This window comes from Passer domesticus, chromosome 7 (genome assembly GCF_036417665.1).
Source record: "Passer domesticus isolate bPasDom1 chromosome 7, bPasDom1.hap1, whole genome shotgun sequence".
NCBI lineage: Eukaryota > Metazoa > Chordata > Aves > Passeriformes > Passeridae > Passer > Passer domesticus.
In genome coordinates, this window is record NC_087480.1 from 56,915,619 (window position 1) to 56,940,656 (window position 25,038).

The 25,038-nt window shown below is 38.4% G+C and overlaps 1 protein-coding gene across 6 annotated transcripts in view; it reads right to left on the reverse strand.

Annotated features, from left to right (window-relative positions):
• Window positions 1-224: 224 nt before the first annotated feature.
• Window positions 225-25,038, reverse strand: part of TUT4 (terminal uridylyl transferase 4) — a 44,081-nt gene continuing 19,267 nt past the window's right edge. For 4 of the 6 annotated variants that reach the window (XM_064428878.1, XM_064428879.1, XM_064428881.1 and 1 more), the window contains exons 7-30: window positions 24,862-24,913; window positions 24,224-24,293; window positions 23,191-23,317; window positions 22,709-22,828; window positions 22,104-22,325; window positions 21,777-21,951; window positions 19,685-20,424; window positions 19,059-19,209; window positions 18,427-18,513; window positions 16,936-17,039; window positions 16,516-16,573; window positions 16,318-16,421; window positions 15,841-15,930; window positions 13,848-13,961; window positions 12,661-12,738; window positions 12,087-12,264; window positions 11,675-11,722; window positions 11,508-11,590; window positions 9,950-10,065; window positions 8,167-8,327; window positions 7,094-7,191; window positions 4,128-4,653; window positions 1,790-1,963; window positions 225-773 (exon numbers count right to left, since the gene is read on the reverse strand). In XM_064428878.1, the coding sequence (XP_064284948.1) occupies window positions 682-773; window positions 1,790-1,963; window positions 4,128-4,653; window positions 7,094-7,191; window positions 8,167-8,327; window positions 9,950-10,065; window positions 11,508-11,590; window positions 11,675-11,722; window positions 12,087-12,264; window positions 12,661-12,738; window positions 13,848-13,961; window positions 15,841-15,930; window positions 16,318-16,421; window positions 16,516-16,573; window positions 16,936-17,039; window positions 18,427-18,513; window positions 19,059-19,209; window positions 19,685-20,424; window positions 21,777-21,951; window positions 22,104-22,325; window positions 22,709-22,828; window positions 23,191-23,317; window positions 24,224-24,293; window positions 24,862-24,913 (3,768 nt within the window). In that variant the 3' untranslated portion in view covers window positions 225-681. Of the gene's footprint in view, window positions 774-1,789; window positions 4,654-7,093; window positions 7,192-8,166; window positions 8,328-9,949; window positions 10,066-11,507; window positions 11,591-11,674; window positions 11,723-12,086; window positions 12,265-12,660; window positions 12,739-13,847; window positions 13,962-15,840; window positions 15,931-16,317; window positions 16,422-16,515; window positions 16,574-16,935; window positions 17,040-18,426; window positions 18,514-19,058; window positions 19,210-19,684; window positions 20,425-21,776; window positions 21,952-22,103; window positions 22,326-22,708; window positions 22,829-23,190; window positions 23,318-24,223; window positions 24,294-24,861; window positions 24,914-25,038 lie in introns of those variants that run through there. The other 2 variants (XM_064428882.1, XM_064428883.1) reach the window with 2 other exon arrangements.

A 25,038-nucleotide genomic window follows, 5' to 3' on the forward strand; every position in this document is an offset into this window, starting at 1 on the left:
GATTTTGCAAAGCTGATAAACAGAAAAGCAGGTGTGCTCTTCCTTCAAGTATAACACACACACGGGCTGGGAACAGCACATGCAATACCAGCATGGAGAAAAGCAGGTCTGGTTCTTGTACCACTTGTTAAAACTGCTCAGCTTTCCAAGATGTCCACCTTAAAGCCATTTCTGTTATTCCCGTTAGAGTGAGCATGCATAAAAATAGAGAAGAGGAAAAAATCTTATGTCCTTTTTTTGCAGTTTTATTTTTCTTTTTAAAAAGTTTTTTGGCACTACATAGTTCTGTAAAGAATAGAAGTGACAAATTTTTAAACACATGAAATCCCCTTCTAATTTTATTTTTTTTTAGAACAATATATATAAAGTCTGAAGCAACCAAAGTATGAATACAGCTAATAGAAAATAAAGAACTTAATTTTAAAAATTCTCTCTCTTTACAGTTTATCAAGATAAAACAAAACACAATTCCCCTTAAAAATAGGGTAATAAAATAGATGAAATTTGTATCACTCAGTTTTGTGATACTAGTAAAAACTATAGTTCATATCTATGTACAAATGATACAGTTTAAAAACAGTCTTAAATAATCTTGTATCTAAACATGTTGCATTAAGATTTTAAATCAGAACCTGAATTTCTTCCTCCCCTCCCCCCACCCACCCACAATCCCATCCAATTTCACTTTTTCTGTTGAATGTAATTCAGATTCAAGTGTGGGTGTCCTTGAGACAGAAGTGAGAACCGCTGGTTACTCTGCATCAGTGGACCAGCTAAAAGAGAATGGATTACAATTACTTCAGCAAATCACATATTTAACAGTGCTTGGCTATATTCAGTGTACTAATCTAACTTAGCAATAAAACCATTTACTAGACTGACACAAATGCTATCTCTACAGCTAACCCATTTAATGGGACAACGTAGAATTACTTTAATCCTATCTCCAAAATCACAAACACATAATTTTGTTGTATTACTTCAGTTACTTAACAAAAGTAATTTCAGAATTTTAAGTAAATTCAGTTTTCACTTGGAAACCCTGCTAGAACCAATAGATTAGATTTTGAAAAAGGATTTGGTGGCCATATCTCTCATTTTACACCAGGTGACCCCCCACAGCATGGAAGCTGCATATCCTCCAAGTCAAATGTGAACATTGTTTCTCTGGTAGTGGAGGTCTTTTTCCTACAGCCTTTCCCCATCCTGCCAGATGCTGAACACCCTCACCTTTCATAAACATCAGAGTTGAAATCAAGTCTGTCCTTTCCAGTTCCCTGATGAACTGAACCTGACCTAACTTTGCAGTCAATGCTGCTCTGACTGTGGATGGGCTGGACTAAACCTCCTGAGGCCCCTTCCAACGTTAATTATTCTATGGTCTTGTAAGTTTTTATCTATGTAAGTCATTCCACAAAGCAAGGTACAAAAGCCAAATAAAATTAATTACAACAAAAATTTCTTCATATTCTGAACACGCTCATGGGCCAATCACCTTAACCTCTACTGAAGCAGAGGCAGCTCTAGGTGAGCCAGCATCAGCAAAGAAAAAGAGGCTGGAAGTGCAACAGGCTGCACGCTGGCTCAGATTTCAGGATTTCATTTTAACCCTTCCCTCCCACAAAGATTTTCATTCATCCACAGAGGAAGCTGAAGTGCTGATTTGACTCTGGGATTCGTCATGTTTCCAGGGAGCCTAGGAGTGACACATGATTGCTTGGCTTTTAAAGCCTTTGAGACAGTACAGACATGGTGCACGAGCTGTTGATTCACATACTGGTTCTAGTACCTTGAGGGTAGAAAGGTTTGTTCGGTGGGTAGCTGGCATTTCCCTGCTGCATGTAGTTCTGAGGCATATTGTAAGGCCACGCTCCTCGGAGGAGAGGAAAATGGGTAGGGGTCCCATGGTCCCAAGGGACAGAAGGAGGGTTCATTTTACCAAACTGTCCTTGGAAACCCTGATCTATTTTTCAATTGAAAGGGAAAAGCACATTGCAAGTTGAAATAATTAAACAGTAAGTCACAAATACAATTTACATCTTAAAAAACAGTTTGCAGGGGACTTAATGTGATCAGTCTGATGTGCTACTTTTTTTTTAATATACATCAGTAAAAATTACCACCTAAATTACTTCATTATTCACTATAATATAATTATTGGGAAGAGAGACGATGAATCAACATTAAAATCAAGAGCTATGATTTCACTATTTTTATTATTTTCTCATGATGAAAAATACATTCTGAACAATGTTCAGAACTACTGTCTGATCCCACACAAATATCCACTACCACTGACAAACTGTGACATGAAAGCTATTATCCTACTGCAAGAAATAACTCTCAGATGTACACTGGAATTCCACTAATACTTACATGCTTAAGAAACTTGCTATCTAGATCACTGGACTGACTTAAAAAATATTTTTAGAGATAAAAATATAAACTTTGGAAATAAATATACAAATTGTAAAGCTACTCTATTTACAATTCTGATATCACTGCAACATTCAGGATGAGAAATCAAGCATCCAAGGAGGCAGGACCCACAACATGAGGCACAGCTCTGGAGTATGCATGAAAAAGAGTTGTCTGTCTTGATACTTCCAATGATCATACTTCTGATCAGTTGTCTACTGAAAGGAAAATTAAAGTAGCTCCTTTCAAGTCAAGGTTATGTGAGCCAGGACAAAGTTTCCTCAAACTTACTGTTGTCAAATTGTCCCATGCTTCAAACAGACAGGAGACAGCTCACCTCTACTGTGCATTCACTTTAATGGCATCTAAGCCAAAAAGGAAATAAAACTGATTCAATTTCAAAGAAGAAAATTACTATGATTGGGAACTAGGAGAAGGCGTGTGACAAGGTTGGAAATTGATGGAAGATGAGGAATGGGAAAAAAATACTGTGACTGACAGCACATGGAGAAGGATTTACAATTTATGACGCTTGTCTGAAAGAAGGCAGCTACCACTAAGGACATGTGGATTGGAAGGAGCTGCTTGAGGGAAAGACAAAGCTGGAGAAGGGGACAGATGAGAAGATCCAAAAAGGAGAGGTAGGGACAGAGCACACTAGAGACACAGAAAACACATGGGTAGAAGTTCCTGTATCCTTTAGAATATATTCCCCACAAAGCTTTAAATAGAAAATCATGTATCTCCAGCATCTTAACATATATTTGAAGCCCACTGGTGAATTATTCCTCATTCAAAACAGTAGACTCAACTGAAAATCTACTGTTACTGACAACCACATTATTAGTGCAGAGAAAGGCTAGGCAGGAGTTTCAGAATTTTCATCTTAGGATGAACAACTGCACCAGTACATTATATTATGCTTTTTTTTTTAAAACATAGGAGGACTTACACACTCAGAATAAATCAGAAGACCACCACCATGATTAATGATGTAAAGGTTAATAGTTAAATTTTAGGGGCTGCCACAGTTCATGCTGCAGAGAAAACTGAATGGGCTTTAATCATTATATACTCCTTTTCTCAGCCTCAAACATACCAATGTACTTGGCTTTGCTATGAGGCTGTTGCCCACTTGTCACAGGAAAATGTAATGTCAGGAATCAACATCAAGATTATGGAAGTTAAACATGGCAGAACAAGCCACAGGATAAAACAGAATAGGTAAGATAATATTATATTGTACTAAAGGTGAGGAGACAATATTCAACTTGCACAACTGTAATTCTGCAATCTCTAAGTTCATGGCTGCAGCCTCAGCATTTGCCTTAATAAATTATGTAACAATGTGTTGATCCTAGAGGTCTTTCCCAACCTTAATGTTTCCATGATTGTCTAAGGAATCCATTATTTGTCAGCACATTCACAGAAATGTGAGTGATTCAAACAATGATGAGCAGGTTTCTCAGTTGAATGCAGGATTTCTCATTGTTGCACAGCCATTAATGGCAGACAGGACCAATGCCTAAAAGTTACGGTGATCAATTCTAATTTTTTTTCCTAGAAAAATGTTAAGACAGGTGAAAGTCATGATGTGGTTTCTTAAGCATCATATTTTTATCAAACAAGCTGAAAGAGTTAGCTGTTCCTGTAACACTGAACACTTGGACACAAAGTGCGAGAGGTTTGATACAACAGAGAAGAGTTACCTGAATTCCCCACAGTGCCATTGTTCACCAGTGAGTTTGGAGTCACAGGATTGTGCCAGTGTCCCTCATGAGAAGTGCTGGGGATTCCCATGGGCCTGGCAGCAGGCTGTGCAAAGATGATACTGGGATCATTCAAGCTTACACTGCTCTGGTTATTTGTGGTGCTGCTGCTGCCAGATCTCACAGAAAATGGAACATTTGTAGAATGAGGAGGGTTACCCGGTGCAGAGTGAATAACAGGCCCATGAATAGGCCAAGAAGTGTTGGGAAGCTGAATTTGGTGGTGATGGTGCATCTGAAGTAGTCCCAGGTTATGCAAGGTGGAATACTGACCTGGGGGAGATTGGGGAAAGTTAAACAAAGGCAGCTGGACCTGATGGGGTGGCTGTGCACCCTGCTGTGGCTGAGGAACGTGCTTAGACTGGGATATTGATTGTGGCTGAGTCTGGTTAATGGAGGCTGGCTGAGAGGAATTCTGTGGGAATTGCTGAGGTTGTGGAGAGTAAGATGACTGATGCGAATCAGACTGGAGGGAAAAAAAAAGTATGTATTTCTGATTAGTTCACTGGCTATTTAATGGTGTTTTCTTTAATAAGCACCCACTGTTTTAGACTATTTATAAAACAGCAAAGCACTCCCCAGCAACACCCCAAGCACTGAACCCAAGTTCCTGTTGGCTTCAGTAAGTGCAGTTCAACTGACACTGACTTTCACCAACAGATAATCTGGTCTGTTAATGTGGCACATCCCACCACCAGAAACGCCATTCTGAGTGAATATTAGTCCCAAGCTCTTCATTAGACTCCTGAAACACTTGTTTATGATCTTCAATCAGTGTCTTTCCTACCCTGCTTATGTACAGCCCAGTATCTCGTTAACTAATTGCCTTACTTCTAAAGAGAGTGGTTCTTATTACTACACAGTTTTTTAAGTAATTCCAAAGTAAGTTCTTAATATTTCTTTCATTTTAAAAAATCTGTTGAACAAGAAATGCAAATTCCAAAAACCCAGTTTCAACCTTCAGATCCTGGTGTTAGGCCATGGCTAAAGGCACAGTAATAGCCATTATTACAGCCTTTGCAGAGCTCTTACCACGCTTTCTCTTTCACCAGCAACAGAAGCAGGCATGAGGCTATTTTATCTGTTTGGAATTGCAACTGAACAGAGAAGCACTTTAAGAAATGGAGTGGTTGGGAAAAGAGTTACTCAGTTTGTGTGCCAATACTTAATGCCAGTATCTGGATTCCCCAGTCTGGTTTCAAGCACTGAGACGAGTTGCTGATGGAATAAGCACCTCCAGAGACATTCAAATGAGACAGGTACCTAACCCAGAGAGGAGAACCTGAATCTCAGATCTCATTTTGCCCCTGACTCTTCTCTCCACAGACTACAGCAGCCAGCCAAGCTCCAAGAGCCTCAGCTGCTGTTGAGCACCTGGAGTTAAAGGTCTCTCCAGCTTGTCACTATCCCTGACTGCTCACCTGTCCATTTAAACTGGCAGTCACTTGTCTCCAATAACCAGAGGTGTCTGCAGGACTGCCCATGCCAGAGCATCCCCTCCAGCAGCATGCTGTGTGCCTGGGCCTGGACAAAAGCTGGAGCCCAGAAGCTGGAAATGCTCCCTGCTGCTATTCCAACTGTGCCTGTATGAGTGCTTCCTATACCTTTCTACCAAACCAGGAAGAGAAGGTAAAACCTGGGATTTGAAAGGTGATCACTAGTTTAACACTTTAAATGTTATAAAAATAAAGCACATGCACTGGCTACAAACATTCCTGCAAATATTAACCCAACACAAGCATGCACTGAATGTGCCAGCAGCAGGACAGGAGGCATAATACACTCCAGCCTCTCGATCTGCTTCCCACTCTCTCCCTCTTACTCCACCAATATTCCCTCTTCCCATTCTTCTCCACCAGCTCCTGGACAGAACATATTCACCAAGAAATCCTGGCCAAATGCAACACACAGAGTCCATGACATTCAGGTGACACAAGAATGTGCACACGATGCGTCTGCCTCTGAGTGCACCCACACATCCAGCTTCAGTCCAGGCAGAAATATAAGGCTCCTAAAAAATATACTCCTGTGGCATGTTCAGCCCTTCACTTGGATTAGGGCTGTATCAGTCACTCCCTACAGCAGCACACTGTAAGTCATAAAATCTCCATTACTGGAGCCAGCATTCCAATAAATGCTTGCTGATCAGTTAGCAAAGTAGCAAACTAAACAAAGAGCATTAGTGATCAGCAGCCTTGATTACCATATTTACTTACTTGCCAGCTTCATTAGCAGGCACATACTTCTCAGACTAAGAGCTTAAAATAAATTAATTTCTGCTGTACTGTCTGCTCCAAAAATATTAAATACCAGCAGTTGTATTTGCACAAATACCCTCTGCTCCCCATCTCCACTCAGAAGATTAAACATATTTTATGTAGCTCTATGGAGACTTGAAAAAATTCTAGGACAAAACTGTCAAAAATTTCTCTATTGTTCTGCTTGTGCTTCTAGTGTGCTCTGGCAGACTTTTCATTGAAGTATGACTCAGCTGTGTGCTGTGTCTGTACATGACAGTCCCTTAAGACAGATCTCTCAAACCACAAAAAGTCATGGTTGTCACTAACCTAAGTCTCCAGGATGTTAACAATGAGCTATGCTTCATCTCCCTTAGTAACTCCAGAACACTGCCAGAACAATGAGAATTTGAAAGGCACCCTAGCTTAATCTGCCCTTTCAAAATCACAAGGTATCTCATCTCAAACTTGACTATGAGGTTTCCATACTGCAAAACCATAAATGCTCCCCAAGACACAATATATCATAAATCAAAGCTCCGCTAACTGGCACAGCGCAACGCTGTCATGACCAAGTCCAGAATCTGTTGAGAAAAAGCATGCAAACCTGTTCCCAGCATGGCTGGTTTGCTGCAGCTTTGCTCCCTGCATTCCCCTCCCAGAACTTACACATTCTGATGACTGCCTGGTGCGCAGGGGTCGCTCCACCTGCTGCTGGCCCACAGCCACCAGCTGGGAATTGACCATGCTCCGGACCAGCTGCGTGCCTGATCAAGGAACACAAGTGTTAATAAACCCACAGGGTGGTGGAATAATGAGCACAACTGGCAGTCAGCAATACCTTAACTGCCATGTGACACAGAGGAGGTAAATCACTTTCACCTCTCCTCTTAAGTGGAACTTTTCCCTCTACTGGTAGCAGATAACTTTAACAGGTGTAGGAGAGAAACACAAAGTCTATTTTTTAATAAAACAGAGTCTAGCAGGAACAAGGCTCACACTGCCATCAGGCTGGAGCTCTGCTTTATATAGGTTTCCATATTACTGCTCTATGCAGTGGCATTTTAAATAGCAATAGTGACAGCAAAAACTTCTGGGCAAAGAAAGTAAGCTAAAAAAAAGACTAAAGGATAACAGAACACAGAAGCATGGTTGTTCTGAAGTTCACTTATGAATGCTTCCTCTATTTTTTCAACTACCACAGGCACCCAAGGGCCTAATTTGAATGAGTTTGCAATTAATCTTTTCTAAGTACGATCAGTAATTTGAAAGCTGGATTTAGCTTAATTCATCTGTATGCTTTTTCTAAAGTGTTACTGAAAGAGCACTGATTTTTGCTGAAAATACATTTACTTACCTCTCAGAGCTGATGGAGGGTTAGCTAACATTTGAGAAACATTTGGAAGAGGAAATGCATTCAATTATTATTATTATTCTTACTATTGTTACTATTATTACTATTACTACTTTGAAATGCACCAATTGTGAGTAGAAGACAAATAATGCAATACTCTGAAGTACACTGTATTTTACTGCTGAGTACATTTTTACCACCCATACAAAGACTCTACTTCAGGAGACTCCCCTTGCAGAAAAGCAACACAGACTAAAAGCTGTATTTTCAGTGATTGAAACATTACTTGCAGGATTATTTTTTCAAGATAATTATCAAGTCTTTACAGAAACCTAGAGAAAAGGGACCTCAGAGCTTTCAAATTATCCTAACACATAAACTAACTTACCTGGCACACTATTATTTCTCTGACGGGTTTGTTTGAATTCAGGACAATCTCTCCTAACATGACCCACATCCCCACAGATGAAACACCTTTTCTCTCTTGTTTCTCTGTCTTCTTCTTTCACCTCTTTTTCATCATCTTTCTCGTTCTCCTTTTTCTTCAACCTGAACAATAATTTTTATTAGCAATATCACAACACCACACACAAACACATAATCTCTGTAGAGCTGTTGTACTGGGAATGGTTACATAACCAACAGCTGTATCAGAATACAAATATCTCAGGAATCCCAAATAACACTTTCAGAATCTGGGCAGGTTAACAGCCTGTATACACTTAATGAAGTTAGAAGCTCCCCAGGCTTGTCCAAAAGCTGTCTGACTGTATTAGGGCAGAACTATGCCTGCAGTTGAGCAGGCTTAGCCTGCCAGGAGCTGGGGAGCAGCTCTATGCAGCATTCCCACTGAGTCAGAATATACCCAAAACAAGTGAGCTGCACCTCCTCCATCCAATCTGACCCTCACTGGACAGGGCACATTTCTCTGCCATTGTCTGAGCCCAGACAGGATGTGCAACAAAGCACTGAGGCTCTTTCAAACACTCAGTTCTAAAACAGCAGGAGAACTAGTGATCAGGAACCAAGACAAGAAGTGAAGGTCTTTTTCCACAAGGTATCTGCAGGATTGTTAAATAATAACATTATTATGTGAGCTGTATATACAATCTGAGAGAGATTCTGTGTGGCTGTGCTGTAGTAGCAGTTTGTGTGAAGAGCAGAACACAACTTTTCCTGAGGCAGATATAGGGAAAGATGTGATGGAATCTCATCTGCTTGTAGTACAGACAACATCTGAAAGAAATAGTCCACCTGTAACCACAGGGTTCCAGTGCACTTTCATGTATCTTGAACGCTGCTGAACAAAAGGCTGTAAATAAAGATTTTGTAGCAGGAAGAGACCAAGAATCCTTTGAAGAATTATGGAGCACATAATTGAACATAAAGAACACATGAAATAGCCCAGATTTATTTGCATTCTAAGGACTCCAACAGGTTTTAGGAGGAGTCAGACAACCTAGGCTGAGTGGGTCATTAAATAGCCAAAGCTGTAAAAAGTGAGAACTGCACATTTTCTGTCAATTCCTACTAAACTCTCTTGGAAACATTGACCTGCATGTACCAGGGACTCCTTTTTCAGAGTCCTGGACCCAAAATTCCTCAGAGAAATTAATGTACAAGTGCAAGACCACCAAGTGATATGGTGATCCTGTAACATCATGGCACTAATATGATGTTACAGAAATGCACCTCACCTATGTACATTTTAATTAATCCTGGAGTTTACTAAAAGAACTTTGACCTGCCTTGTAGATGTATGTTATCAGATCTACAGAACAATTCAAATTCAACACTGTCCTCTGAACATGATCACTACAGGAAATCTATTTAATACATGATAAGATTTGCAGCCAGGTAATATGCTCTCCATCTGAATGTTTACACTACAAAAAGGATATTTTAGTGATCTAAGTTTTAAGTTAAGCTTAACTACATATTAACACACCATAGAATGCTGATATTACTCTGTGTGCTTCCATAAACACTTCAGATTTAAAGAGGTGATCAGAAACTGTTTTAAAAAAAGAAAAAATAAGATGGGAAGTTGAGGATCAGATATGAAGGTTTGATTTTCTCTGCAATTGAGCAATTTTTCATTTCCATTAAATCTTCAAATATCCAAATCCCTCATAATTTAATCTCAAAGATTTCACAATAGCTTTACTTACCTCCTCCTCTTTGGACAGTCTTTCATGTAGTGACCAATTTTTCCACAGACACGACAACATCTGTCATTGGGTGCCAATTCCCCATCTGTCAGCACTTTTGAGTCAAAAAAGTATTCCTATCAAAACACATCAGACAGATAAAACATATAAACCATTCACTTACAAGACTAAGGAATGAAAGTCAAACTGACAGCTTTCATCTCTATTGCCTCCTGAGTGTTACTGCTTTTGAGGTTATACCAGGTCCTCTTCTTCTCCTAGATAATGGCAGCTTTTTCAGAGATATGGAGCAGTTTGGGCTAAAAAGGACTATTTGGTCTTAGGGACAGAGGCTGAATTTGCAGAACAGCTTACCCAGGCTCCAGCCTGCTGCCCACCTTTCACCTCCCCAAAGGCTCTTCAGAGAGCAATTTTTTTGCATATGATCTATTTTGGTGTCTGAGTCACTGCTTGTGTCCTTTCCAAAGCAGCCAATGTCCCTTCCCAGATGACAAGATTACATCCCTTCAGACAGCACACAGCTCAGGTGGGAAACAGATGGAGCATCTGCAGACTGACCTGTATCACTCCCCTCCCCTGGAATTTGCTCAGGACAGCTGCAGTTTTGATGTGTGTCAGCACAAAGGCCCAGTTTACAGCCTCTGAGCAACAAATATTGTGAAAGTACTGAAACAGAGGTATAAACTCAGAAAAAAACCACAGATAAAGCAAGCCAGTGGAAAAGAGAAGATAGGGAAGGATGAAGGGAATTAAAAGCTTTCAAAAGACTTTAAAGATCCTTTAGAAACTCAAGTTCTGTTAAAATCCACTGGGAGAACAGTCCTCTAAACTGTTTTAGAAAATGCCTTTCTAAGTTGATCTTTACAATACTAATTACAGTATTTTATTTGCCCATAGTAAAAAAAAAAAGTTGTCTCTACACATCAATGACTGGACCCTCTACACAGTACTTTCTCCAAAATGATATTGCATGAACACATTCCTAACCCTGACTCACTACGCAAATTTTAAAGGGCAACTTGTTAAAAAAAATCAATCATCATCCTTTTCCTTGTTTAAGCAGCAATCCTTACTATCTCCACCAAGTGGAAAACGAAACAGAATGGAACATCTCCTGGATGGAGATGGATCTGTTTGCTTTAGCTACATGAAGAGCCAGGAAGATTCCTAGAGCTGTTTCTGGGTTTTACAGCCAGATTTGCAGTTTTCTGCAATACATCATACAGTGGGAGGTTTTATAAAAAACAAAACACAAATTAAGCTTACTTTCCCCAAACCTGCCAGTAATACCCATCACCCACCCAACTACTCCTCTGAGTTTTATATTCCAGGAGCTAAATACTAAGCTTTACATTTAATGCAGACAAAGTATAATTACACATATTGTGCATACCAAATGGATAAATACATGCAAGAGATTTGCAGCAAATCAGTGGACAAAGAAAATGAAAAAAACACACTAAAAACTCTGAGAATGGATAAATACATGCAAGAGATTTGCAGCAATTCAGTGGACAAAGAAAATGAAAAAAACACACTAAAAACTCTGAGAACTTACAGCTTCTCTTCCAACAGCTGGGTAGAATGGGGTACCAAATAATTTTCTTCCATTGATAAATGCCTTCATTATGAAATTGGTCACTATTGGAGAAAGACAAAGTTATTGGAAAACAACTGAAAAGGCACAATTCAGTGAACATTCATCAGAAGACATTAAGAGCTTACTTTTCCTAGAGACTCCAGCACCCAGATTATGATTCAAGTCAAAAGGATCTGCACAAAGAAAGGAGATAAAAAAAATCAGAGCTGGAAAAAATTTGCTGCAACAGAATTTTTTATTTTAATGCAGAGAATTCCATTTTAAATGCATTTGCAGAGCAGATTATAGCAAAGCAACGCTGAGAGTTTTAAAACTGTTATGTTAGTCAACCATAATAACAGTAAGAAGAACAATTCACTGACATTTAGTAAAAGTTATGAGTCATCAATTTTGCGAGCTGCAGGACTTGCTAACAATGTTTCTTTTTGAAACAATGACTGTGGTTTCCTCACACAAAGATCCTGTGCACAGACAACAGCCTCTCAAGCAACAGAGTCAGTTCCTGCTCACGACTGGCCCCTCAGTTCAGCAGAGTACCTTCAATGGCAATGCACTTGGACGTCCACTGCTTCTCGAAGGTGGTCAGGAGCTTCTTCTGCCGGATGCTGATCACGTACTCCTTGAAGTCAAACTCCTCCGTGTAGAACCGCAGCAGCCCCAGCCACAGCTCCCCCAGGGATTCCGTGTTCTTCCCGAGGGAAGGCAGGCGCTTCTTCTGCACGCAGGTGAAGACAAGTTATTCAGCTGCAGTTACTGCAGCACTGCTTCTCCTGAAATGCCTCTCTAATTACAAGTTTGTCTACTACAAATAGTTTATTTTAGTTATAGTAATGTTAAATCACTACAGTTAAGACTAAGCCTGGACTTATTTTAAAATAAAAAATATTTCTCCTGATTTATGTTATTTCAAAATCAGCTAACATAAACCAAGCAAAAGCAGAAACTCATTTTAGCAAAACAGGACCCATTTGGAAAGTTGCAACACTATGGATATGGAAGTTGAATTAATTAATAAAATTAATATTTTATATATTACACTGTTAAAAATTTATTACTTTTCCTGAAAAGCAAGATTTAAATTTTACTTAGTCTTCTGGAATTAGAATATTACCAATTCTTCCATGTCATCAAAGAAAAAAGCATTCCATCCATCTACCATTCTTTGTGGAATCTGTTTGCCATCAAATATCTGCCAGAACAGAGAGTAACAGTTACTGCTCTAATTCAAAGTTGCTGTAAAATACTTGCAGTTCTTTTGGTAAAAAAATAATATAAAAATATAAATACTTTAATTTCAACAATTACTTCTTATACAGACAGAATTTCCCATTCTGTAAAAAGTTTGAAGGACTTTTTGCATTGTTGCTGTACCTCTCAAATTATTTGGATGTTTAATTTTTACTTGTTCTTTTCAACTAAGAACTACCTTGTCAAGATTCCAACATCTCTCTTGCCCACAGATTCTCTAAGGAGACTTTATATGACTTCTATTACATTTTGACTTTAGCACAGCCAAGAGGAAATTCCACTGTTATTTAAATGCACTCTCAGGGTAGCAGTAAAATAAAAACCCCCAACCACTACTAAAGTATCAGATACTAAAGTATCAGCAAGAAAGTCTATGAGTCTCAACTGCAATGCTTAAGCCAAATTCCCTCTTGCAAAAGAAACCTAAAGAGGCAGAAAGGGATAATTTTCAGACATGCTTGGGAGTTCCAGGGTGTATCCAGGAAGAGGCAGATAGCTGAATAATTATATTCTCCCCACCCATACAATGGGGGTGCAGAACATTATTTTCTAATAAAGTTTCCTGGAACACATAAAATATTTCTTTTAAGTTGCACCAAAGCATAAATTATCTTATTTTCCCCTCATCAAATAATAAAATAAACTTCTTCTCTTACAGATAAAGTGTTGAGCATTATTTATTGCTGACAATAACTGGTTGAAGAAGTGGACTCACATTTCAAGAGCATCTGGTGCAGGCTCATAATTACAATTCCCTTCTCTCCATACCACCTGCCAATTTTTTTCTATCCTGTTCATCATATAAATATCATCATAAGACCAAAATCCCAAAGTAAATGTAATAGCAGAACTTAGGCACAACAGACTCCCAGGTTTGATCTAATTTTCTTGGTCAGTTTTACCTACTAAAACTAAGAGGGAGTTAAGAACCTGCTGATTAGAATGGCCTCATATTTCATTTATCCCCTCTGATCCTAAAATCCCAGACTTCTCATATTTGGCTTGAAGAAAAAGTGCATCTATTTTCATAACCTCATTTTCTGAACCTACCTCCTGAAGAACTGGAATAACTGGTGGATTTCTCTGCTGTAGAAAGTACAAAACCATAAGAATATAGGCATACGAAGACAGACTACCACGGGATGCATCACCAATATCGCAGCGCTGCAAAAACACATTTTAAACAAAATGCTGAATACACATTTTACTGTTCAAGAACTAACAACTATGTCAGAGAGCAAACAAAAACCCCATAAGTAACAGCAAATACATTCACCTCATAATTAAAAATTGTTTTATGAAGCCTGAAAAATAAATACATCCAAGAGTCAACTGCCATCTGGCAAATCCATAGCATAATTTGTCTAACAAAAAAACAGAAAAGCTTTTCATAGCCAAAATACTTTAAAAAATTTTATAATGTGCCAAACTGAAAAAAAACCCCAAAGTAAAATTCCCAAAACATAAATGCCAGGTTTCAATACCGTTAAATTTCATTTTCCTTAACTCATGCTGCAAGAGCTGTTTCTATGATTCCTTAATATTTTGGCTCCCTCTCCCCTTTTAAAGAAATAATTCATTAACAGCAAGGATTTCCAGGTTGTACTGGCAGTGCAGACCACATGTGGCATTTTGCTAGCAAACATACACATACCTAATTAAACCATGGTGCAGCCTGCACAACACAGTGCAAAACAAACACCCCTGACCAAGTCAGGGAGTTGGAGCCAGATGAGCTCAAGGTCCCTTCCAACCCAAGCCTTGCTGTGACTCTGACCAGTGAATTACCTTACTATGCTTGAGTATCTCATTACAGTATAACCCTTCCACAGCACCTGCCTCTAAGCTATCCTGTGTTTTGAGCCTGTGTCACATCAAACAATGCATTTTTAACCTCCTAGGGCTGGGAAAAACAGGGATTTGTAAATTACTTTCACATTAGCAGCAGCACTGACAGCTGTTCCTGAGTTTTCTGCCAATGCAAGCAGAGGAGGAGGCATTTTGCTTAAAACCAGAGTATTTGTATAGCTACGAAGTCACTTCCATACATTTACATTCAGGAGTGTATATCCCACAACATCTTTGCAGTAGTATTTTTAGAACATGCACAATAGAATGCAATGCTACAAAAAAAGAGTAAGATTCATTCTTATTATCAATACAAGGCATTTTTAATCTGGACACAGAAGAGACATGGCAATATTGTGCACTACTGTGACCACATTAAGAAAAAAGTCATTGCTAGTCTCAGTGACAGTATAATGAATGTGTCCATTCCATTCTGGCACAAAGTTATTTTATTCATCTTGAGGTATTTTATTACATGAACATCTGGTAGCATGATTCACCATCTCTATAAGCCATTTTGTATTTGCCCCAGTTCCACTAAGCTTTCTTTGGATATGCTGTGTTTAATACTGCAGCTTGAATAAAAAGCAATGCCACGTTTCAATTACCAAAGGCTGTATAATATAAAATTCTGATAGAATATAATAACAAAATATACAGGAAATCTCTCATTTCCAAATTCTTAAAGTCAAGTCTATGTCCTAGGCACACTGAGACTCAGGCATTCATTCATCACCCCATACCTACCTGCTCCTGACTTTTATATTAAGTCAAACAAGGCAAGCATGCCAGAAGAAAGCAGCAGTAATCTCTGGGCTGGTCCCAGATATGGAAACTTGGGAAGGCCATGCACATCCACATGCCCCTACATCTTAGAGTTACCAATTTTTCCAGTTTTGTTTGGGTGGGGGTTTTTGTTTGTTATAATTGAAGCTAGTTTGAAATTGAAGAAAAAAAGGAAAGTTTTCTTCTTATCAGCTTTCTCTTACACAGAAATCTTCCAACAGACAGCAGAAGGTACAGGATTTGATTTTGATACACACAGTCTGATGGAGCACAGTAACCTTAAGAAAGTGCATTTCATATCAACAGCATTCTACTGTCTCCATTCCAGTTGGTATTGGCAAAAGGCAAACTCAGTGGCTGCAGCAGAAAACATTGTACTGTACAAATCAGTACCTTCTTTTTATATTACCTTTGCAAAAACTTTCATTGTGTAGCCCAGATATTGCACCCTAGGATCAATAGCTGCGTAGGTAGCCAGCATCCTTGTGTTATGCTGTGCCTGGAAAAAGGGAAAAAAATTAAACTGGTGTCAGGGTGAGCCAATTATGTAAGAAATTGCACAATTTCACAGTGTCAGGTGAAAGCTGGAATGAGCTGCACTATTCATGATGGCACACAGGCCACGGTGGATGTAGTGGCTTTTCAGAAGTATCCCCAAAACAAGACTTCCTGTGCTGTACCCTGCTCTGCCATCAGTTCACACACAGGTACCCATGTCAGGCTGAGGGTGTGGGCCACTGAATTTAAATAACATAGAAGAAAAACACAAACACACAAAAGCACTTTAATTCTAGTTTCAAAATTATTCCTTCAAATGGTTATTTGGGTAAGACAGAAAGAACTAAAAGCTTTCTTTGGACACAGAAGAACACAAGCAGATGCTCACCAGTGTATTGTACAAACTGATATCTCCTTCCAAGCCACTCCGCCTGTGCTCAAACTTCACTATAGGCACTTTGGCTGTTGTTATAGGCAAGATGTTCCTCAAACCTGGGGAAGCAACACTCTAGTACATAAAACATTTCCATTAACAACATTTATAGAAAATCTAACTGCAAAACAAATAATAATTTAAAGCACCTACCTGGATGCTTCTTAAGAACTTTTGCCAAACCTTCTATTATTTCTTTGCAGTTTAATTTCTAGGAAAAACAAAGATCACAGCTTCAGTTGTTAAAACATGGATCCTATTCCAACAAGCACATTTACTATCACATATAATTCATGGATGAAAAGTCTATGTACAAAAAGGAGCAAGCATTAAGCCAGCACATTAATTTACACAAACTCATATGCTCTGTGTGGACATCTACAGTACACTGTGTGTCAATAAGGCATTAAAATAAAATAGGCTGGTCTTGCTTCAGTTGTGCAAAGTGCAACAAGCCAATGTGCAACTAGCAAATCCTACCTTTCCTGTGTACAGAAATCTTAACTGAATTAAAACACCTTAAAGAATCCTTGAATTTGAAAGAGCAGATTTTATCCATTTCAAAACTCTTACCTCTGCATTTTCATGACCTTCCAATGTCATGCAGATATCTAGATCACTGTCCCGAAATCCAAATCCATTCTTTGAGGAGCCAAATAAGCAAAGCCTAGCTTTGTCTGATCAAAAGAAAAGACAAGAAAAAGGTAATTTCTTTTACAATTGAATGGTAAGTGCTTAGTATGAAATATTGCTTAACTGCAATGTGCCCAAAAAATTGAGCTTAAAGAGAGAGCTTACACTGTCACTTCAAAGACCTCAGCTTTGATAAAGGATGAAGTACAACACTTCAGACATTATTTACAGAAAGCAAGGCAGGATAAAAATTTATTTTATGTATTCTTTTATGACTGAAGTACATTACAGTTACTATCATCATTAAATGGCATCTCTAAACGTGGTACAATGTTTTGTGGTATGCAACTGCACTTTCCTGCTTTTAATAAATCAAAATAATGTGCAAACCCAGTCACCAGTACAGTTTTACCCCACAGATAAGACAGAGCTACTCACAGGGTAGCAAAAGTAATATTTCTGGTTCCATTCAGAGTTATCTAGGTTGCATATTTCTCCTATGACTAGGTAAATTTGGTCAATGAGTTTTTGTAATTGTAATATATTCTTCAAGAAGACATAAGCAGTAAGATTACAATACTTTATGAAACATTCTTTCCCAATTGCTTTGTTTACATTTTTGTTTGAAACACGATATTACTAAGTATTTTCATTCTTGGATGGCAAAATCATGTTGTTAAAACAAACTCTTTCCTAACTGCAAAGAATACATTGATCTGTTCAAGTGAAATGAATGCTAAGAAAATAGATCTAACATCTATTCACAGCTTTTTTTCCTAAACTTTAATAGAACTGGAAACTTTAAGTCTTTCAAGGCTTTGTAACGGGTTTCAATCCTCAGCTGCTGCCAGTAAGTGGAGGCACAGCCAGTGGACAGAATTCCCAGCTCCTTGATCACAGGTCAGCTACAGCAGAATGGCTCCCATGGACTGGAATTCAGGAGACCTGGGTTTGGTACCTGGCCCTAGCACTGTTTTGCACCTCCTATAAAAAAATCACTTGGCATCTCTGTGCCTTGACTTCCATCCCTGTAGTAAGACACTTTTGCTTGCTTTATGTGAGGGATGTGAAGATAGAAATCCTGATGAGTTTAAGATACTCAAGCACTGGTGACTAGGCAACAAAAGTCCCTGGCCCATGACCAAAGCTAACACTAAACCAAGCCAAACTTTCTTCTTGGCCTGACTGGAGCAGTCCTGTGCTTGCATTACTACTCTGGCAGCTCTTCCTCCACTCTAGGGACATTTCCATGGAATAGCATGAAGGGATGTTCAATGTTGAAGTCTGCAAGACAGCTTTACAAATGGAAGGAAAAGAGATGCCCCTGCTTGCTGCAAGCAAGGAAAATAAAATGAGACAAACCACATCTTTGTGTTCTGGACAACATGACTGAAAAAGCATTCTCAAGAATCACTACCTAAGGTTACATACCATTATATTCTTTTCGAATAAATCTCTCCAGACTTGCCAGTATTTGTTCTCTGTTTTGTTGCTCAGATAAAGGAGGGGATAATTCATCTAAGTAAAAGCAAATTAAAACACAGTCAGACATGACATTCAGCACCTCAAGAATCTTTTTCAGGTAATTAAAAGATTGGATGGGGTTTTTTTGTTGTGCTTGCTTTGCTTAAATCTGTGGTTTTCTTTTTATATGATTAGAGTCTTCCAGATTTTATTTCAAGACATCCAATTTTTCAACCACCAAGTGTCCGGGTGGGCATCTGGCATCCAGCCAAGGTTAACTCATGACAGCACCCTCAAAAGATGCCATAGAATTTGATAAGCACAAAAATTAGTTCTGCCCCTGGGAACACCAGTAGCTTTTTACAAACCAGTTGAAAAATCCCATATAACATCAGCTTCTCAAATCTGTTATAAGTTATCTCAGCCATGGATTATCTGAAAATTAAAATACTGATCCATTTGTAGCCTAGGGCACCTGGAAGAGCTTCTTCTACTGAATTGTGAATAATTGTAAATAAGTAATTTAACCCTAGAGTTTATAATTCTTCCAGGTTACATATCACAGAATATAGTGGAGTACAAACACTTTCTGAACTTACCAAAACATCTTTTACACACTATATCAAGTATTTCCCGAAATCTGTCTGTCATTGGTGGTAGTGGTTTTAGATCAATTTTCTTGAAATCCTCTGGGCAATCATTTTTGGAATGTCCATCCCGTTTGCAGATGCTGCATACTATAGTTGGTGGCTTTTTAGGGGGAAAAAAAAGGAAAATTCTATTTGTGCACTTAAGACACTTAAGACAGTTCAGCAGACCTAACACTTCCAAGCAACCAAGAACATTTGACATATGAACAATAACGGAGCCTCTACAAAGAGCACAACACCTCTCAACAAGCTGCATTTAGTTCCCACAGCTCTCAAAACACCTGGAAATTCTACAAGAAAGTAGGCAAGGGAAGGCAGAAATAACCCACAAATAACGAGAAAGAAACCCAGATTTTTTGTGTGGAAATAAAAAAGCTCAAGATGAGAGAAACAGACCATTTAATGCAAATGACACACAGGATGATGCTTCCTGTCCTGAATAACAGGTACTCTACAAAGGCTCCCACCCATATCCCAGACTGAAACAACCCCTGTGGGAACCCCACCATCTTTCCACTCTTAGATTTAATGACTTCAAAGTTCCAGCCCAGTGATCCATGACCAGCACTGCTTACCTTTCCTGACGTAAAAATAAACTTATCAAACACATAATGCATTTCTTCTGTTGAGAGCCTGCCTTCCTCTTTGAGATCCTGTGTTTCCAGCCCTGCTTTGCAGCTGGCCGAGGTAGCTGGGGTGCCAGTGCACTTCGTCTGCAGAGACGACTCCGGTACCAAACTCTGCCTGCTTTCAGCATCAGAAAACTCATTACTGGAATTGGTGTCATCAGGCTGATGTGCACTGCAGTTACAGTGGTGGCTGGGCTCACCCTCAGTTAGACACACTGAAATTTCTAAATCATCCCTCTCTTTAGGTGATTTTTCCTTTAATTCACAGCATTCATTGGAAATAAGGGGTAAAGCTTCTTCTTTGTCTTCATCATAGCTAGAGTCCAATGTTGAAAGTAGCAAAGGGTCCATGTCCTGGGAAGTACATCTTTTGGCTACAGCTTCTACCACTTTATTACATTCAACTTCATTCTCTGGTATGTTACATCCACTTCCTGTAACTTCTTTATCTACATTTTCCCCTTGTGGAAGGCAACAGTTTGCTACAGGCTCTTCAGATCGTGTGGATTTCTTATTATTCGTTTTCCCTTTTTCTTTTTTCTTGGTATCTGGCTTGGATTTAATCCCATCTTTACTTTGTGGACATGCAAAATATTTATATGCTGTCCTAAATCGCTCCAGGATGTACTCAAATACCATCTGGCTATTTAGACTTCGTGCAACATTCCTCTTTAGTGCAAAAGGATCTGGGAAGAAAAAGAACAATTTAATTAGTAATCTTTAACTTCTACATTTCACAAAGCAGCTGAAATCCCTAAGTTATTACAGGGCAGTTAAGAAGATTCTTATAATATAATTCAGAATGGTATATGGATATACATAGAGAATGAAAGACCCACAATTTTTTTCAGAATTCTTCCAAACAAAACATACCCATGTGCATCCATGAATGGCTGACTATCAAAAACAATTCTAAACAGTGTTACTCAAAAAGAAAACCATGGGTATATTGCACCATTATATCATGGCCAATTTCTAAACAAAAAATTCTAATAAACATACAAAGGCAAAATAAATAGATGCCAGACAGAATCTTTTTTTCCTCCACTGAATAAAGACTTTCATTTCCCTTAAGAAATTCATTTGTCTAAAAGTAACATTAAGGATGTAAGGATTGTATGAACCAATCTCACCAGGATCCATTCTTAGTCCTTCCTAATGATTTCTAGATCAAACATGTTTTCCAAGCAAAAAGAGCTCCTGCATAGTTGCTATAAGTTTGCCTGGAAGATAGTACCAAACTGAGATTCTGTTACTTCATAACATCAGCTACAAACTCAACATTGGGGAAAAAAAAAGGCAAAAAGGAGAAGTAAAAAAACATAAAGCAAACAACACAATTAGCCCAATAACAGCAGGTGTCAGAACCAGAATACAAGTTGGTTTTTTGAAATTATTTCTCATTTCTTCCTCAATGATTTGTCCTGCCACCTTATATCCCACATGTTGAATAAACACTTCCTTACTTTTTCTACACTCTAGCTAAAAGTGATTGAAGAAAAGAATTGGGAGAGGAAATTAAAAGTCACAGGAGTGATCTCAACATCCACTACTCAACCTGTGCCTCAAGAATTTATTGCTTGTTTATCTGTTCTACTTTCCTTCTCACTCTTCTTGTACCTTATTGACTCATCCTTCAAAGTACCTCTGTACCTCATTCTCTGTCTGTATGATTCTCTTTGTCCTCTCCATCGCCTCAAGTGTTACAGATAAGCCACTTCAGCAACATCTCTAGAAAGTGTTCAAAAGTCATTATTCATGCTTTTATAAAAATATCACCTTACATGGTTTCTTAGCCTTCCTCAAATACCCAATTTCTCTATTCTTAAAGTCAATTCAGAATGCCACACATCGCTCTGCAACTCAGTGACTTTCCCTGCTTTTTAGACAGAGAAAACTTGTGTTTAAAGAGACTAAATAGCTGACAAAATATATATTCAAGAGACTTATTGTCCAGATTCTTGTAACAGATTTGCGAGTTAAGCAAATGCAGATGCTAAAGCAGGATGACTACAGAAGGGGGAAGGGATCAGCCTACCTTCAATGGCTATTCGCCTCTTAGGCCAGTTTTTATTCTCTCTGGTTAAGAGCTCTTGTACCCGTATGCTGATGACATATTCCTCCAAAGCAAACTCCAGTGTGTAAAACTTCAAAAGTTCCAACCACAGTTGCCCCAGTGAAACTTGGTGAGGGGTTTTGAATGCTAAGAGAGACTGAAAAACATGGACACAAGTGCTCAACTGCAATAAGAAATTAATATTCCCCTTTTTTTGTCCTGATTCCATCCAACATCTATGTTTGAAAATAAAAAATATAGGGATAAGAGATAGCAAATGTTTTTCAATTAAATTAAGTCAAGACTTACAATTCCATGTTTCTCTTTCACATTGCTTTGGCTGTCCACTTCTGAGCTTGTTGCCTTCTTGCCACCACCTTTCTGTTGTTCAACTTTAGCTTTGCTTTCTGCTCCAACAGAGTTTTTTGCTGCACCGTTTGTGGGTGGTTTGTACTCCCACCTTACAAATTCTTCATCTTCCACCCCTTTCAGCTGGTGGTCATCTGGCCTCTTTGAATCAAAGCCTTCAATCTAACAACAATTAAAGTGGGTCTGAAACAAGACTGCATATAATACATACAACCAACAGTTTTCAGCAAATGTAACACTTGACTACTGTGGTATTCATACCCCTCAAGATTAACAGATGTCAGAGACAGAAATTCAGAGAAATAAAGAAGAAAATAATTGCCTTTTCTCCAAAACACAGATGACACAACTATACAGCCTGCTACAAGTGCCTTTTAAAAAAGTCTTCAGAATCATCAAGCATCATCTGTGTGAGCATGAAGTACCAATGCACTTTATTTATCATTTTCTTTGGCAATCAAATTCTGCATTTTTATGAGGCTGCAGAACACAGAAATAATGCCAACAATTTAATAATGAAGTTACTATATTACCAAATCACTTACCCAATTGCCCAAATAGGACGGTAAAATACGTGGTTTTCTTTGCTGAAGAAAAAATATCACCATTAAGGCAAAGGAATATGAGGGAATTCCACCTTCAGCCTGACAGTCAATGTGACAGAGCTGTAAGAGAAGAAATAATTACTTTTCCCATGTAACACCAGAATTTTAGTTTATAATCTATTACAAAAAGACAAATACTAAAGAAATGTGAGAAACATACTAGAGTGAAATACAAAATGCTGTATCTCAGAAATTGCAGTGGTCACGCTATGTCACATAGAGACAGAATAAAAACCAGCAATTCATACAGTGCATTAAGAAATACTATCTCATCATATATTAATCTTTTCAGTTTCACCACATTTTGTGATTGTGGGACATATTTATGCTGCCATCTAGAATTTCAGTCAACACTATATGTACATATAGTACATTGTACACAGTGCTTAAAAAGAAGCATTGAGGATAATTAAATAACTTACTCTTGCCCAGTAGCGGAAAGCCAAAACCAAGGGAATCAGGACAGGCTCCAGTTTACCAAGTGCAGCCAGCAGGTCAGTTGTAAGGCAAGCCACGTCATTCCTAGCACTTACTTTGCATGTCAAACCACTGCAATCACAAATGCAGAACAGATAAAGGGTTATCACTTTGTGGTACAGATGGGCCAGGGACAGGTGGGGCATCACACCCCCTGTAATAAAAACATCCATCAATGTCTCCCTATGTAAGAACCTGAATTTTTTAACAAAAAGCTACAGAATATATTTACATTTTCTCTACTATTAGCTTATTGACTGCATCTAGAACTTACAGTTCACTACAGTGAAAAATACAAAACAGCATTAAGAATTTGCTCTTAAGTTCTGCCATTACTTAATTACATTATCTTGCACAATTCAATTGCCAAGTATACTGTCTACATTCTAACCACTTAAACAAATTAATTAATACTCCAGACCTGCTGCACATTAAGAGTTACACTAAGGTAAACCCACAAAACAGCTTCTCTAAAAACTTTCCTTTAGCTTTTCAGAACAATTATTGCTATTCTGTTACAAACACAGGAAAAGCCAAGCCCACTCTTGTTGCATTTACTTCCCCAGAGTTTCAGTCCATACCTCTGGCCAGTTAAGAAATCATGTTTCATTTTGGAGGTTGCTACTTCTTAGGAATTTACTGAAACTGTCAGATGATGTGTCCTTTCTGGCAATGTCTATCTTATAAATGTTTTTAAAGCCTTGGCTTAAAACAGCTGGCAAAAAATTTAAATAACTGAAAACCACTCCACTTTTCCCCCAGTTAACTAAAAGATAATGTCAGATTCCAACACCCAGTGAGTTCTGTATAGCCCCAAAGTAGCTTTCTTTCTAAATTACATTTCTGTGTATGAGCAATTCTCTTTTAATACAAATGTTAGCTGAATGTTACAGTAATACTTCTTGTCAGGAGTGCAGGCAGGCAACTACTATGAACAAGCATAGTAGCTCATTAAAAACTTTTTTCAGTCACACATACCTTTTAACATCTTTGCAAAAGACAACAGGAACTTTGGCATGGAAATCCGACTCCACATCTGAGTAGACAGCTAAGCAATGAAGGAGAAAAAACACACTTTGTTTCAAAGTTTCTTACAGTTTTCCCAATTCTGTCTTTAAAATTATTACATTTATGCCATGATTTTTCAGAACAACTCAATTTAAGTGCTGCATAGCTAAGCAGTACCAATATTTGCTGGTTACTTTTGATGCTCACCACCAGTACCAGACAGCCAGGCTGTGTTCCTGACAGAACCATGAGGCTTCAAGTTTTAGAAGTCTTGGAACAGCTCTCACTCACATACATATGCAAGTGGAAAGCAGCTTTTGAGTTGATTGCTTATAATTAATCCTCCAAAAGGTTAAACCTTTTTACTCTGGCATCTGACACTACTGCCACAACTTCTAGCAACTTGAACTGGAGCACTCTCTGCTCCAGCTTCTCATCTCTCATTCACATAAACACTGGTGTTCAAAAAAAAACACATTCATGAAAACAGCCCAGATACTTTGGCTGAAAACCCATCAAGTTTTCTAGGTTCACAGAAAATTTAAACATAAAAACAACTAAGCAGCAGATGGAATGCTAAATAGAAATGAGATGCAACTAAAACTCACCACTGTTCTTCAAGATCTCAAGCACCTGGATCAGAACATCTGGCTGACTCATCTACAATGACAAAATTAGAGCAGGTCACATTATTGAGACTAATATTTTATTTTACATTTTGTTTCAAACTACTTGGGTTGCACAACTAGTAACTCTGTGTTCCTCAACAAAGTGAAATAATTTGT